The sequence below is a fragment of the Erpetoichthys calabaricus genome, chromosome 16 (assembly GCF_900747795.2).
Source record: "Erpetoichthys calabaricus chromosome 16, fErpCal1.3, whole genome shotgun sequence".
NCBI lineage: Eukaryota > Metazoa > Chordata > Cladistia > Polypteriformes > Polypteridae > Erpetoichthys > Erpetoichthys calabaricus.
The window spans coordinates 53,330,376-53,348,124 of NC_041409.2; the positions used below are offsets into that span (position 1 = coordinate 53,330,376).

Below are 17,749 nucleotides of genomic sequence, written 5' to 3' on the forward strand. Positions count from 1 at the left end.
AAAAAACAAGGGGGCCAAACACATGCAGAGCAGGTTATAGATAATGAAAACAGTGGAATTCAAAAGACTCTGAGCAAGATACAGAATATGAAAGCAGAAAAAAACGAAAGTGTCAAAATAAAGAAAGTAAACATCACATTAGTGCAAACAAAGAGAAATTATTACTCGGAGAAATAACGAAAAGGCGAATAGAGATCGAATACATGGACATAGGTGATATGTCTGAAGTATGTAAATATTGTAAGGCTTTGAAGTTTAAGTCAGAGAATTTCAAAAATGGGGTTTACCTCACATGCATTTATTGGTTACTTTGCAAAAACGATTATTAATTGCTGATGATGTAGACCGCTTTGTCTGTACTGAAATTCCAAACAGAGAAACCTATCCTGAATTATGGTACAAAGTCATTAAACACATGTATCATGGACCTCATTTAAAAGATTCAGCATGTTGGGACTCGAAAGATTCCAAATATTGTTTTTACCAAAGTTCTGAAATAAAAGTGAAACTAATGAAATAGCAACAATTCAAAGAAAAAAAAAATCTTAAAAGTGTGCATCTGGAAAACCAAACACGGGGGTTGGCGAGCGAAGTGAGCAGGGGGCGAAGCCCCCTAGTATATATTAAAATGTACCAAGCAGTTATATAGGAATGTATTTTTTTCTTTTTAACAATATTTTCATCTTGATTTTTATCTACTTTTCAAGACGTTCTAATTGTTTAATTAATCCATTATTTACTAATCAGTGGGTCTAACGCTAAAGTAGCAGCATTTGATTATTCAGTGTTGTTTGCCTGCATGTCTGCTCTGCTAGTTTTTAATTGTTGTTAATAAGATACAACAAAGGGATAAAACTGCACAGAGAAAGGGAAAAATATAATGAAATCAACAAAAGAGAGTTAAGCATTTAAATCTATAGAAAAAGCAGAAATATTTTTAAATGTCTTATAAATGTAAAAATCACACTGCTGTGCTATTCTGAATGTAGAATAAGAGAAAAAAAATACCAGCTAATTAAATGAGATCAATGCTATCAGGTGTCAGTGATTAAGAATCTGGTTGGAACAAAAACCTGCAGCCACAGGGGGTCCCTAGGACCGAGTTTAGGAAACACTGTTCTAGAGACTTCAAGAAGTTTGACCAGTCACTGTACTCTCTGTACTTTGAAGAGTTAGTGAAATATAAACGATGTGTACAAAAATGTGGGACAAATCATGTCACTTATTTATTCAATACTGTATGCAGCATTTTATGTTCCAGTATGGAACGATTATGTATTATAAGGGATGGGTAGCAACTCTACTAATGTGTGTGAATGAAATTCATTATCAAGAAATAACACAGGACACGACCAAGCGGAGGCAACCCACTACTACTCTTAACAGATTTGAATTCACATTTGATACTGCTTCATTAAGTGTGAAGTGTGGTCAAGTTGACCAGATTAAATTAGTGCATTTAGGGGTTGCGTTAAACAATATAATCGCAGAAATTTTTAAATTGTTAATCACACACTTAACGACAATCAGCAGCTCAAATATATCCATCTATCTATCCATCCACCCATCTAAAAAGCCTCTGTAAAGAAAAACAGATTTCCTGTTTCACTGGTAAAGTTCAACTGTTTATTAGTCTAATTGGGAACATGTTGGTAAAGCCAGGAAAACTTGTATGGCCTGAAAGGTACTGGCATGGGAAAGGTTTTAATTGTTAAAATGTATAATATAGTTGACAAGTGAACATAAAATGCTTTAGTTCATGATCAAAAATTTTGAATAGTATAAGGAGTACTTTATCACAAATGAATGTATTTCAAAATCTGTGCTACTGATGTCCATACAAAAAAAAAATAATTCTTAAAAGTTCTTGGTATTGACGAAGAAAGAGGGAAGTTTCAAGAGATGAAATCTCCATTTGCAACTCAGCATTCCTATTTCTAGAAATTTAATAGAAACACTGAAATACCAGCTACAATAAAGGAATTAAGTATTCTAAAAGCATGTAACACACTGATGTAAGATGTAATGGTTTAAGACTTTAAAAATCACCTCAAGAGTATCACTGGACTATTTTGCTATTTCATAAACTGACAAATCAGTCATGTGCCAAAAGTTTCTATTTTCACGAAAAGTGATTTTTCCTGACATGAACAGTTATCAGAAATGGCTGCATTGAAGTGCCACTGCAAGAGTTTGCATATGCAATAGATGGGCTCACAAAAATGGCCTATGGTACTCAGACATGTTGAAATGAGTATCGGCAAAGTACACATTTGCTCAGTGTCACCAGAATTATGCAGAGCTTTTGTCAATATAATGCAATTAAAAATGTTTGAGTGGCAGAAATATACTCATATAGTTTAAAGAGAGAAAAAACACTTCAAAAACTAGGCTAAAAGGAAGTAATTGGCCATCTGGTAGTTGTATTCAGAACTGCAAGGTCCATAAAAAAACTATTTAAAAACTAAGACCACAATCACTTTGTGGCATTATGGTAAGATGCAGCAAGAAGCAACAGAATTGCGGTGGGGAGGTGTAACTTTCTTATGTACGTATCACGCACACTGAGGGTTTACAAATAAGATTCAGTTACACTAATTACAGCTAATTACTATGAAAAGTGATTAGCATAACTGTAAACTGTTTTGCTTTGTATGGTTATCAAATTATCTTTGCATTTCATAAAGTCCAGCTATGACAGACAGCTCTGTCTGTGGTTTAATTTAATTAAATTTTTTTTTCAGGAGCAGTGAGGCTTCAGACACCTCTTTTAATGCCAAAAAACAAAAAGCTCTATGAGGGAAATGACATTGCTTGTTTTATGGATCATAGTGGAATGTTGGTGAATCTGCCTTATGATCTCAGGGTAAGTTCATGTAAATAAAATTGCTCTGCAAAGTTTTGGATTTAGATTCAGGAGGTTATATTAAGTATGTTAGCCAGGTGCCTTATTGTAAGATAGTGTAATGTAGTTATATGCCCAAAACCAATAATTCAAATGGAAAAAAAATTCTCGAATAGTTTGATGTAAAACCTTCACAAACAAAATTCAATAACATCAACTGCATTAAACAACTTGCCACATTATGTTGTTGTGTGTCACCAAGTGTAGACCTCTTACTCAAATATAGTTTTATATAGATTTTGAGGCCTCGAATACAGCTTATGAAGTCATAAGTTTTGAAATAAACGGTACATTTATTTAACAAACAGTAAAGCAGTTAGTTCCAAAAATAAAATAAACCAATGTTTACTAAAATATCTAAACATATTTGAGTCTCTAATGCCAAAAAGAAAGAAACCAACAGTATTTTTTTTTTCTTTAATTTGCTAGTGATTTTGACTCTGAGCCTTGTTTTGGGCAAATACATTTCCCAGCTTCTTATAAAAGCTGAGAAGCACTGCTAAATGTGACAAAAAATTCTCTCAGATTATCCTCTTTTCTACTTATGTGAGACAAGTTACCTTTCATAAATTGGTCAGAATTAATGGCCAAACTTTTGTTCATTAACACCAGGGAATGGTCATTAGATGAATTATGACTTACCAAGGTAACCTACCACATGTCTTTGGGATGTGGAGCAAAATCCATTTAGAAACGTGGAAAATGTGGAAGCTCCACACAGATAATGACTGGGCCAACAATGAACTTCGTTCTATAAACCACTGTGCCACCAGTGCCCAGTATTTGAATCAATTGGTTTAGAAAGTAAACATGTAATTGAATGAACTGTTGCCTGATATACCTAATGCAAATGAACCATAGTACAAAAACTCTGTTTTGCAATCGATGTTCTGTCAACAGCAGGATAATAACCCCTGTCCCTCCATTAACACTAGAATTACCAGAGCCAACAAAAAAAACTCATAAATCTGGCCCACCCTAAATCCCTTCGCACCTCTCCGTCAGCCTCTTTTGTCTTCTAAATGTGTTGATAAGCCCATGCAGCAAGCAGCCTGCTATACCATCCCCCCACTGCCTCAGAACAGGCAGAAAGTTCTCCCAGTTCCTGCCTTGATTGATTTATCTGGGAGTGAGCTTCCCAGAATTGTAATGGGAAATAATTTGATGTGTGTTTTGTGTCTACAATCTATGTAAACACATCATTAAAACAGAAACGTTTTTTCACGTTTTAGCAATAACTAACAAAATGTAGACATGAACTGCATAGTGTGTGAAGGCTGATGGCCAAATATCAAATAAACACTTTCACAAAAGGTGCAAGTACAATACGACAGCTTCTGTGGTGCAGTGGTTAGAACTGCTGACTTCTAAACCTAAGGTCGTGAGTTCGAAACCATCTACCCCACAAATTTACTGTTTTCAGTAGTGAGCTGCTCTTATTGTTAATATTATACAATAAAAACATACATTTGATTTGTGTCTGTAACAGCCGGTGTAAATTTATAGGACTTGTAAATTTTAGCGTTTTTTTTTTCACTTTTATTCTCTCGGTCACGATCACGATACAACAAGCACCCCAATGCCCAAAAGATCTGATGCGGTTACTTTTTATCTGAAACTGGGAATTACTGTAGATGTGAGTGGTGTTTTGAAACAATGGAACTAGAAATTCTCTGATCTGGAGGGATAAAAGCTGACACACAAACACTGGTGAATCTGCCTTCTTCGTATCTCACCGTCATTTGAATTTTTTTATCCAGTTTTATTGAGTGTTCCTGCTCACGTTGAATTAGTATGCACCTTATGGTCCATAATCTCAAAGCCGCACTGACAAAATACAGTCATAGGTATCTATACTAATAAAAGGCAAAGCCCTCACTGACTCACTCACTCACTGACTGACTGACTCACTCACTCACTCACTCATCACTAATTCTCCAACTTCCCGTGTAGGTGGAAGGCTGAAATTTGGCAGGCTCATTCCTTACAGCTTACTTACAAAAGTTAGGCAGGTTTCATTTCGAAATTCTACGCGTAATGGTCATAACTGGAACCTATTTTTTGTCCATATACTATAATGGACTGTAGCTCGCTGGCCGTGGGAGGCGGGGTTGCGTATCGCGTCATCACACCTCCCACGTAATCATGTGAACTGACTGTGAAGGAGAAAGGACGGCCTTATATAGCGTTCGTTTATAAAACAGCGGCTTCACAAAAAAACAGATCCTTAACAAATTGTTATTAGTATATTTTCCCTCAATTTAAAAAGGTTTTCTTTTCTTCTTAATTAAAATTTAAAACCAATACTTAGAGATTACTATAAGTCTTTATATTCCACTGAGCCCAAAGAAGACAACACACAATCTAATGCATTTCTGGATACTTCACAGATACCACAAATAGATGCTTTAAGTGCTGAGGAACTGAATAAACCTCTAACGCTAACAGAATTACTAGACGCTATAAAGTCACTACAAAGCGGGAAATCATCAGGCCCTGATGGTTACCCCGTAGAATTTTATAAGAAATTCTCCACTCAGCTAGCTCCCCTCTTATTGGTAACATTTACAGAAGCTAAAGACCACCAAATACTACCTCAAACATTTCGACAAGCATTAATTACCGTCTTTCCTAAACAAAATAAGGACTTGTTACAATGTGCATCATATAGACCAATTTCACTCCTGAATAATGATGTTAAGATACTCTCAAAAATCCTAGCTAGAAGGATGGAGAAAGTGCTGCCCTCGGTAATATCACAAGATCAAACTGGATTTATTAAAGGCCGACATCTATCTTCAAATCTCCGACGCTTGTTTAATGTTATATATTCACCAGCAAAATCAAACACCCCAGAGATATTACTATCATTAGACGCAGAAAAGGCATTTGACATGATCGAATGGAATTACCTTTTCACTGCATTGGAGAAATTTGGGTTTGGCCCGAATATTTGTGCTTGGATCAAACTACTGTATACCAGTCCAGAAGCTTCAGTTTGTATTAATAAAATTTGCTCAGACTACTTTAAACTAGAACGTTGTACCAGACAAGGATGTCCCTTGTCGCCACTGTTGTTTGCAATCGCTATTGAACCACTGGCGGTTCACTGCCGAAATTCTTATCAGATAAAGGGGATTGTCAGAGAAGGACTGGAACAGAAAATTTCTCTATATGCAGATGATATGGTCTTATATATATCGGACCCAGAAAACACTGTCCCTGCTGTTTTAACAGCACTAACAGAATTTCAAAAGATATCTGGTCTTAGAATTAATCTGAATAAAAGTATACTCTTTCCAGTGAACTCACAAGCATATAATATTAAATTAGACACCCTACCTTTTAACATAGCAGATCAGTTTAAATACCTAGGGGTAAATATCACAAGTAAACATAAAGCTCTTTATCAACAAAATTTTGGCGTCTGTATGGAAAAAATTAAGCAAGACTTGCATAGATGGTCAACCCTTCATCTCACTCTAGCCGGAAGAATTAACACTGTTAAGATGAATATCCTTCCTAAACTTCTCTTTTTATTTCAAAACATTTCAATATATATCAATAAATCGTTTTTTAAACAGTTAGATTCAATAATAACCTCATTCATTTGGAACTCAAAACACCCACGTATCTGAAGAGCGACCCTACAAAGACCTCAGGCAGAAGGTGGCATGGCTTTACCTAATTTTCAGTTTTATTACTGGGCAGCAAACATACAAGCCATAAAAACCTGGACACAAATAAATGCACATACACAGGCTTGGTCTGCAATAGAAGTAAAATCCTGTAGTACTTCTTTATATTCCCTGCTCTGCTCTCCAATAAATGAAAGTTATCGCAAATATACTAATAACCCAATTGTGCTTTACTCACTCAGAATATGGAACCAAATTAGGAAGCATTTTAAGATGGAAAATCTTTTATCAGTGGCACCTCTGCAAGGGAACCACCTCTTTCAACCTTCGCAAGTATATCCAGTTTTTAATACCTGGAAAAGTTTTGGGATTAAAATGCTCAGAGATCTTTATATAGACAACATATTTACATCTTTTGAACAATTATGTTCAAAATTTAACCTCCCAGCTACACATTTCTTTTACTATCTTCAAATTAGAAATTTTGTTAAACAGAAATTGCCCGATTTCCCCCACCTTGCACCCTCCACAATGCTGGAAAAAATACTGCTCAATTCCGAGGAAACAAACACTATTTCCGCAATATATAAAATCTTATTAGAGTCCCTACCTTTCAAAGACCCAAGAGGACATTGGGAAGAAGATCTCTTAATCAATATATCAGAAAAGGAGTGGAAGGTAGCAAAGCAGAGAATTCACTCGAGTTCTATATGCGCAAAGCATAGAATTATTCAACTAAAAATTATATATCGAGCTCATCTGTCTCGCTTAAAACTGTCCAAAATGTTTCCAGGCCAGGATCCAACCTGCGAGCGCTGCAACCAAGCTCCTGCCTCACTGGGTCACATGTTCTGGGCCTGCACCAAACTAACATCATTTTGGACAAAAATTTTTAAGTGCCTCTCAGACAGCCTTAGTATCACAATCCCTCCTAACCCACTAACAGCTGTGTTTGGTGTCCTTCCAGATGGACTGGAATTGGAGAAGGACAAGCAAACGGTGATTGCATTCACTACACTCTTGGCACACAGACTTATTTTGTTAAATTGGAAGAATCCTAATTCTCCTCTTATAAGTCAGTGGGAAACCGATGTTTTATATTATTTGAAATTGGAAAAAATCAAATTTTCAGTTAGAGGATCTGTACAAAATTTTTTCAAAACATGGCAGGATTTAATCAACATTATTTCAGAATAAGAGAAATAACTATTATTGCATTTAACTCCCTTCTCCATCTCTTATTTATATTGATATTTACTTCTCCCCTTCTTTTGTCTAATGTTGCCTTATTAAAAAGCTTAAAGAAATTTTCCTTTAGCTAAGCTCTCCTTCTCAGGGGTGGGGTTTGATTTGTTTTCAAATTTGTTGGGTTATAAATTGATCTGTTTGTATGGAATGATTACAATGAAAATTAATAAAATAAAAATATTAAAAAAAAAACAAAAAAAAAAAAACAATACTTCACCGCTGCGAAGCCCCTCTAGCACTGACGTCCGAGGTTCGATTCCCGTAAGCGAGTCAGTGAGTGTGTACGCCTAATGAGCCAAGAATTAGGGCAAAACACGTGTCGCGTACTCTTTGCATTATTTGACAGTAAACTATTTTCAACCATTCTGTGATCTGCTTCTCACAACTGAAGGCACCGTGGCTGATGTTAGCTGACTTGCTGGCCAACCATAAGCGTTACCTGGTAGGTAACCACCCATACAATCAGATTGTGATTCAGACTACAAATGCCGTGAATGTAATTACCCCGATCTACATGCTGTCAAATAAATGAACCACACGCCGTGGCGCAATGTTAGGGGCTTCGCCTCTACCGCCGAGGTTCGATTCCCGTAAGGGAGTGCAGTGAGTGGGTGGTTACCTACCAGGTAACGCTTATGGTTGGCCAGCTAACATCAGCCACGGTGCCTTCATTTGTGAGAAGCAGATCATACGACCCAAACATACATTATGAGTCTGACAAAACAGTACACATTGGATCCATGGATGTTCACTGTGACTATTGTCAAGCTCAGAAGTGGAAATGCGAGTCTCCTGGTTTGTGCTGTAACGGTGGTAAAGTCTCTGTCACTCTTTTACGTAAGCTTCCTGGCCTAATTACGTTCACTTAAAAGATGCTATTGACAAAAACAACACTGATTTAATAGAACTTGGTCAAGCTGTGATATTACCATCTTCCTTCACTGGAGGATCTCGCTATATGCACGACCGTACACGAGACACAATGACATACGTACGTCATTATGGCCACCCTGACTTATTCATCACATTTACTTGCAATCCTAAATGGCCTGACATCACTGAAATTCTCCTTCCACGTCAAAAACCTCACGATCGCCACGACCTTATCAGTCGTGTATTTCATCTCAAGATTCGGTAAATGATAGACTTGCTCACGAAGAGTAACATTTTCGGCTGTACAAATTGCTACATGTACACCATAGAGTGGCAAAAGCGAGGTATTCCCCATGCACACATTCTATTGTGGCTAAAGGATAGGATTAAACCAGCTCTCATCGATCAAGTCATCCGTGTGGAAATTCCTGATCCACAGACTGACCCTGCCCTACACAAGATAGTAAAATCCACCATGATATTCGTTTGTTCAAAACCTTAAATCTCCGAAAGTTCTTCACCGATTGCTTTGAAATTTTGACACAACGTTGCATTCGAATACGCGCGTGTTTTTATATACATATTATATAGATGTCACACCTGTGACAGGTAAAAACATGCTTTTTTAAAAAATCACAGCGCCATCTGTTGGACGTAAAGGCAACACACGCCATACTAAATATTTTACGATTCTATTTCAATGTTTCGATCAAATACATTTGTAAGTACGTGAATAAAGGCAGCGACATGGCAGTTTTTGGCGTGCAACCAGAAAGAAATGATAGGAATGCGGTCATACATATCGATTAAATCGCACAGTATTAGGCTGGAAGATACATAAGCAGCAATGAAGCTGTATGGCGAATTCTTTCATTTCCCATACATGAACGAAGTCCAGATGTTGTTCACTTAGCAGTACATTTAGAAAATGGACAACGCGTTTATTTCACAGCTGCAAATGTGCAACAAATAGCCCTGAATCCACCGGCTACAATGTTAACTGCTTTCTTTACGTTATGTCAAAATGACGCGTTTGCGAAAACACTGCTGTATTCGGAAGTGCCTACGTATTACACATGGAATGCGAGTAGAAAATCATTTGAACAACGCAAACAAGGAGAGCGAGTCAACGGACAACCTGGCATATTCAAAGAAACTACGATAAGCAGACTGTACACTGTGCATCCCAATCAAGATGAATGCTTCTTTGTTCACATGCTGTTGGTAAATGTGCCCGGTCCAACGTCTTTCCAGCAATTGAGAATTGTCAACGGCGTTACACATGCCACTTTCCGAAGTAAATGTCAAGCTCTGAATTTATTGGAGAACCACCGATACTGGAATGTATACATTAATGACGCGTGCAACACGTCACATCCAAATCAAATTCCTGCGTTGTTTGCAATCATATTGACCGCCTGCTCTCATTCTCCAATGCAGTTATGGGAGAAATATAAATCGCACATAGCTGAAGATATTTTCCGTCGAATACGCAAGTAAAATTCAAATATTAACATGGATGTCACAGCAGACATCTACAACTAAGCGTTGATAATGATTGAAGATTTGTGCTTAGAAATCGCGAACAAAGTTCTCAATCAATTGGGAATGCCATCACCGAATCGATCTGCTGCTGCTTCGTACAATGTAGAATTGCGTCGTGGACAAAATTACAACACGGGTGATCTTTTGTCGTATGTGCAATCAAATATTCCTAAGCTAACGCTTCAGCAAAAAGGCATTTATAGTCAAATAATGCAAACTGTCAATAACGGGGTTGGAGAAATCTGGAAATTGGGAACGGAAAGGTGCCGGTTGATCTGACCTCAGGACGAATTTCATTGCCTCATAACTTCTGCAATTTAGTGATGTCAAAAGAAGAATTGGTTGAAAAAGTATTTCCCAATATTCAAACCAATTATAAGAATCACGATTGGCTGAGTGAACGAGCTATTCTTGCGGCCAAAAACAAAGACGTCTATGAACTTAACAATATTATTCAGTGTAACATTCTGCACAGACAATGGAACAACAAAAAATATTGTATACCCACAAGCATTGTGAAATTAAGCATATTAGAAACGTGCGCTTTCTGTTTTCTTTCTTTTCCATTTAACCAGACTGAGCCACAACAACGTGTGGCCGGGTACAGCTATATATATAATATATATCTCATATCATATCATATCATATCCATACACACATAAACAGTATACATATACATATATATACATACACACATAAACAGTATACATATACATATACATATATATACATACACACATAAACAGTATACATATACATATACATATATATATATATATATATATACATACACACACACACACGTAAACAGTATACATATACATATACATATACATATATATACATACACACACACACATAAACAGTATAACATATACATATAAAAAGCGGCTCATATGAAAACAACATGTTTGGCTCAAAAAAGCCGATTGTGGATTTGCGTACAGCCACAGAAACTTTGTAACGGCACGAGACTTCAGGTCACATCTCTGCAAAAGAACCTAATTGAGGCATCTATTTTTACTGGCAGTGGCTCAGGGGAGAGAGTTTTTATTCCTCGCATCCCCGTTATACCCTCTGATCTCAATTTCAATTTTTGATGTCTTGATTTCAATTCAAACGCCTCAAATTTCCAGTAAGGCTCTGCTTCACAATGGCAATTAATAAGTCTCAGGGACAGACCCTACAAAAGGTTGGCATTGATTTGAGGCAAGATTGCTTTTCACATGGCCAACTATACGTTGCATGCTCAAGAGTAAGCTCAGCGCACAGCTTGGTCATATTACAACCGGAGGGCCGAACTGACAACGTGGTATACAAACAGATCCTTAACAAATAATTATTTGTATATTTTCCCTCAGTTTAAAAATGTTTACTTTTCTTCTTAATAACAATTTTAAGGCAGTACTTCGCCGCTGCGAAGCGCGGGTATTTTGCTAGTATATGATATTTGGAATTATTCATTTTATGACCTGTATAGTACATTGCGGCATGGATGCAACATTATTCATATTCTTTCACATGCCTTCTTGCGCTTGTAATAAGTGACCGTGTTTTTTTTTTTTTTTCAATCTTGCCCATGCAGTCTCCACATTTTGGTGAACAGTGCGGTTTCTTTTGGACTCGAGGACATGCAGAGAAAAGAATAGTACAGAGAGGCCAGTTACGCGCTATATGCAATCATCAGATTCAAACAGTTCACACACACCCATGGACCGTCCTTTCTATATTTACGACATGTGCACCTGTTGCAGTGTACACACTTCTCCCTGTGCTGTGTTACTATTACAATGAAGGGGCTGGGAAAGTGGCGGTTTTGAAACAGAAGCTTATCGATGTTGCATCCTTCTATGTTTTATCCATCGCCTTTTCTTGTAAGAAGCGACGAAGAAGCTCCTCTGCAAGGTGAGCCATGAACACTCTTCTTTTCTCAGTGGACCCCGTGCATGCCTTGTACAGTACATGCGTGTTGATCGCCGCCAAGTCAAGCTTGTTATAGTACAAGCAACCAGTCACCTGCGTGCTCCTTCTCGCACTAAGCTCACGTCTTCTGGTGCATGATGTCAATGCAGCACCAGGCAAAAAAGAAAGAGACAAATATATGTGACATTTTGAAGAAATCATTTTATGACCTGAATAGTACCAATCAGAAAACATCGTCGCACTAATGCAATATTATTTGAAAACGAACAGAGTCAGATCGGGTGTGAATTTATACTGGCGCTGTTAGTTAGAGTCAGATCAGTAGGGGCAGGGGGGTTTGGGGGGCGAGGGAGAGCGTCAACGTAAAACTGAAAAAAGCTAACTTTTACAAATACCATACATTTACAGCTGATCTGACGCTGTTCGTTTTCAAATAATATTGCATTAGTGCGATGATGTTTTCTGATTGGTACTATTCAGGTTATAATATGATTTCTTCAAAATGTCACGTATCTTGTCTCTTTCTTTCAGGTATGTAATAGAAACCACAGCATAGAGAGAAGTGTGTACATTGCAATAGATACACATGTCGTTAATGTAGGAAGGACGGTCCTTGCGTGTGTGTGAACTGTTAACATTTGAATTTGATGATTGCATATAGCACAGAACTGACCTCTCTGTACTATTCTTTCCTCTGCGTGTCCTGGAGTACAAAAAAGAAACACCACCATACAGCAATATGTGGGGACTGGCAAGATCGGGGGGAAAAAAAAAACACGCAGTCACTTTAAACAAATGCAAGATGTTATGCAAATGAATATGAATAATATGAATAATGTTGCATCAATGCCACAATGTTTTCCAAAATGTACTATACAGGTCATGAAATGAATAATTCTAAATATCATATATACCTATGTCTCTGTTTTGTTTTGTTTTTTTTGTCAGTGCAGCTTTGACATCATGGACCATAAGGTGCATACTAATTCAGCGTGAGCAGGAACACTCAATAAAACAGCTACAGTTATTCCCAGTTTCAAATAAAAACTAACATCGTCAGACCCCTGGGGTGGGGTAGTATGTATCATGATTGTGACTGAAAGAATAAAAGTGAAGAAAAAAAAAAAACCGCTAACTTTTACAAGTACTATAAATGTACACTGGCTGTTACAGATGCAGACCAAATGTATATGTTTACTGTGTAATATTAACAATAAGAGCAGCTCACTACTGAAAACGGTAAATACAGGAGGCAGTCAGGATCGAACTGGGGGACTTTTGATTACAAGTCAGCAATTCTTACCGCTACGCCACGGAAGCTGTTGTATCATCCTTGAACCTTTTTGAAAGTGTTTATTTGATCTTTGGTCTTCAGGCTTCACACATTATATAGTTTATGCCTACATTTTGTCATTTATTACTAGAATATGAAAAATGTTTGTTTTAACAATGTGTTTACACAGATTATTGTAGAAACGGAAAATTCATGAAATGCATGTGTTCCAAATAACGATCTATTATTTCCACTCTAAAACTCCAGCACTTCACTCCCAGATACTCAAGGCATGAGCTGGGAGAGCTTTGTGCATGTTCTGGGGGGATGGAATAGTAGGCTGCTTGCCTTGATTGGCACATTTACAGGACAAAAGACACTGACGGAGAGGTGTGACGGGATTTAAGGTGGGCCAGATTTACAAGTTTTTTCGTAGGCTTTGGTAATTCTAGTGTTAATGTTATTGATATTGAGCTGGTTGTCTGTGTTCCTCGTGGCGGCCCCTGCTGTTCACTATGTTTCATTTTTTGCAGTTTTCATCCTATACAATATTGATGTCTTTATTTCAGATCCCTTTTGCAAGATTTGTTGCAAGAAATCATATTACAAACATCAAGAGGTACTGCCTTCTCTTGTCTTTTAAGTCTTACACTGGGGAAGCTACAGTGTATATTGCTTTATAAAAGGTTTTACATTTGTGAATTCAGGCATTCGTACAGTTATCATAGTATGTTGTGCAGAAACACAGAGAATAGTGAGAATGTTTTTTTGGTCATAGTGTTTCCTTGAACATTCAGGTCTAAGTCATTTAGGCCAGACCTGTCATGACGATCGTGCAGCAGATTCCTGGGGTCTGCTGTTGATGTCTGAGAGGGAAACATTTTTCTGAAACGTGTTCGTCTAAAGTAATGTTTGTACAACACACATTACATATTTTTAATGTAATTGGGTTAATACTTGAACTTAGCAGACAGGTCTATTAGGAGTTTCAGAAGATGTAAACTCCCAGAAATATATATATTTTTTCCTTCAGTCTCACAGACTGCTAATTGCTTTGCTGCAAGCTTTTCATACACAGCCTTCTCAAAACTGGCAATGGAAGAACTCTTGGATAAGAGAGAAGACGACTCATGTAAATGTGAACATGGGCAGGTCACTTATCTTTGGCTGAGCTCTTGATTCTTTAGCTCTATCCAGGTGACTTGATGTAGAGAAAAGGAAAAAGAAGGGCAGATAGTTTGATGAATTCCAACAAGACAACATTGAGAAGTTAACCACTTTAGTATACAGACAGTCATGTATGGTAGCTGCTGTTTTTATCACCATCACCTTTAAAAGTTATACAAAGATTATAATCAATGAGCCAGTTACTGCAAGCACCTATTATTTTCCTTTCTTCCTGGGACTAGAAAATTCTTGCAAGTTCTTGGTTTTTATAAAATAATCTTGTACCTGATCTTGCTCTTTATCTCTTGAAAAGGTCATTGACTTACAGCTTAAACATCATTCTCATATAGAATTTGCCTTTAGTATGATTTTTATATCAAAACCTCATTACTTTCATATGTGGACATAATTCTGAGTATACAGTGAAAACATAGCATTTACTACCAATATGTGCCCGCAAAGCCACTTAAAGCATAAATCACAGGGACATGCCGATTACTCATTATCTCATTATATTTACTGCTTAGTACATGGATTATGTGTTTAACTTGTTAAGTTACTGCATAGTATTAATTATAATAATTTATTTGAGATCTACCAATCTGGCTTTAGGCGTGTCTATGTGACCACACGGTAATACCCAAAAAAAAACATTTTTGAATGGGCATATGAGTCGGCGTCTGATTTTATGATCGATTTTTCGGGTTTCAAGACCCGACTTATACGTGAATATACAGTATACTGAAGTTTTCATAGGCAGGAGTCATTTGTAAGTTTGCTTTGTATAATAAGACACATGAGAGAACCTTTCCAAGTTTGTGTTATTTTTCTTTTTGATTTGTTATTGTGTGCAAATATTTGTAGACAGTAAGGACTAAAATCCTTAATTTGTTTATTACATCACAAAGTATGTTCCATTCTGCTGAATATACTGCCACATAAGCACCAACTTTGACTAAATTTAAGTTTATTGCAGTGGCTGATTTTTAACAGGCTGTATTTAATCTTTTTCTGCTTTGATTCAACTTTAATGTTTTCCTCAACAGATACTGTATAGAGAGAGTGTTCCGTCCAAGAAAGATAGACCGCTCTCACCCCAGAGAACTACTGGAATGTGCCTTTGATATTGTTACATCAACCACAAACAGCCTTCTACCAGACGCAGAGACAATATATACCATTTCAGAAATCATTCAGGAGTTTCCTATACTACAGGTAGTAAACAATTTAATTTAACTAGCTGTGCTACCCGTCTGAGACAGGTTGAACTCTAGGTAATCAACATAGATGTTGGCATTAATGTTTGCAGTGCACCATGCAATGAACATGTCTCTGTTAGATGCCATTTGGTATGGGATTTGTGAAAGCAGTGTTAATGTCAGTGATGCACCATTTATTGAAATGACAGATACATATCAACTGGGGGGGGGGCGGGGGGCACAGAAAGATGCACAAATACTTATCCTTTTATTAAGGAAGACACCATAACATAGTTTTTAAGTAAATGGTTTAATTGCCTTATCTTATCAAATTTTTATAAAAAGAGTAGCTCATTCAAATTTTGAATGTATCCACACTAAATTATTTTTCTCTTATTTTCCAGGCTAATAATGTCTCTCTTAGATTAGGACATAATACTCCTAGGTTAGCATGCTGAAACCTGGTAGTGAGCTATTTATAAATGTAATTGACTAGTTTTACAAATTTAAATAAATGTGGCAGTTGACACTCCTTTGAATTAGAAAATACTTTTGTGCTGCTGTTATTCCTTGAGTGGCATCACTAGCCTAAAAAGAGGATTAGATGTCTAAAAAACACACACACAGTGCTCTTCAGGAAAATCAAATTTGTGTATTTGAGGAAACATCCTGCACACAGAAAAGCAACTGTTCTAAGGGTCATCTTAATAGAATTTGATTTGTTAAATCTTCACAAACCATAAAAATTAAGTAGTTTCTTTAGTATTTCCAAAGCCGATGTCTACTTCACTAATGTATCTTGTTTTACCAGGAAAGAAACTACAGTATTTACCTGAACCACACTAGCTTGCTTAAAGCTATAATGCTGCACAGTGGAATCCCTGAAGACAAACTAGGCCAGTCTTCAACCATTCTTTGTGATGCCATGGTATGGATTCTTTTTACTTCCTAGTTTCTTAAGGGTTTTCTCATAGAGCAAATTAATGTATCTAGTTATGTTCATGGCATATTTTCTACTTCTAAAACAGCATTAATTTTTTTAATTATACAAGGAGTTGAAAAAAAGCAATTTCTATAGTTCATAATGACTCTTCATTAAGCGAGAGATGTAATCCATCTCGTCAATACATTGTTCTCCATAATTGTCCGTTTTGTTATGCTTATACTGTACTGTTGTATGGTATATGGTACCATATACCATACCATGTTGTACTGTTGTATGGTATGAATGACAATAAAGTTCACTTACTTACTTACAAAAGTGAACCAAAGCAGGATAACCTGTGATAAATTGACATTGAATCGCTTAGGGAGAGATGGGTAGCTCATCTGGTCCAATCCCACAGAAAAGGTACTGTAGCCCAAATTGCTGACTATGACAGAAAAGTTGTTGGAACACACAGTGCATTGTGGCTTTCTGCGTAGCCGCAGATTGGTCAGAGTGCCCATCAATTTCCATCGCTGAAAGCATCTACAGTGGGCATGTGAACCTCAGAATTGGACCATGAAGCAATGGAAGAAGGTGGGCTGGTCTGATGAATTATATTTTCTTTTAGATAATGTGAATGTTCAAATGCATATGTGTCATTTATCTGGGAAAGAGATGGCAGCAGGATGCACTATGTGAAAAAGGCAAGCCGGCTGAAGGCAAGATGATGCTCTAAGCCATGGACACCCCTCAATGGTAACAGTATTCTCTGATGGCAGTGGCCTCCCTAATTCCCCAGATCTCAATCCAGTTGAGCATCTGTGGGATGTGCTAAAAAAAAATTCCAATCCAGGACTTAAAGGGTCTGCTGCTAATGTCCTAGTGCCAGATGCTACAGGACCTCATCAAAGGTCTTTTGGAGTTCATGCCGTGACGAGTCAGCTGTTTTGGCAGCATGAGGAGGACCTACACAATATGAGGCAGGTGGTTTTAATGTTGTGTCTGATCAGTGTGTTTACTGAAATCTTATTCTAAATCGTAAGAAATTTT

The 17,749-nt window shown here is 37.1% G+C and overlaps 1 protein-coding gene across 1 annotated transcript in view; it reads left to right on the forward strand.

The window, feature by feature from the left end:
- The window catches only part of eif2ak4 (eukaryotic translation initiation factor 2 alpha kinase 4), a 172,740-nt gene that overhangs the window by 95,014 nt on the left and 59,977 nt on the right, over positions 1-17,749 (forward strand). Inside the window, exons 23-26 of the mRNA XM_028822333.2 lie at positions 2,745-2,866; positions 13,975-14,024; positions 15,619-15,787; positions 16,583-16,699. Coding sequence (XP_028678166.1) covers positions 2,745-2,866; positions 13,975-14,024; positions 15,619-15,787; positions 16,583-16,699 — 458 coding nt within the window. The remainder of the gene's footprint in view (positions 1-2,744; positions 2,867-13,974; positions 14,025-15,618; positions 15,788-16,582; positions 16,700-17,749) is intronic.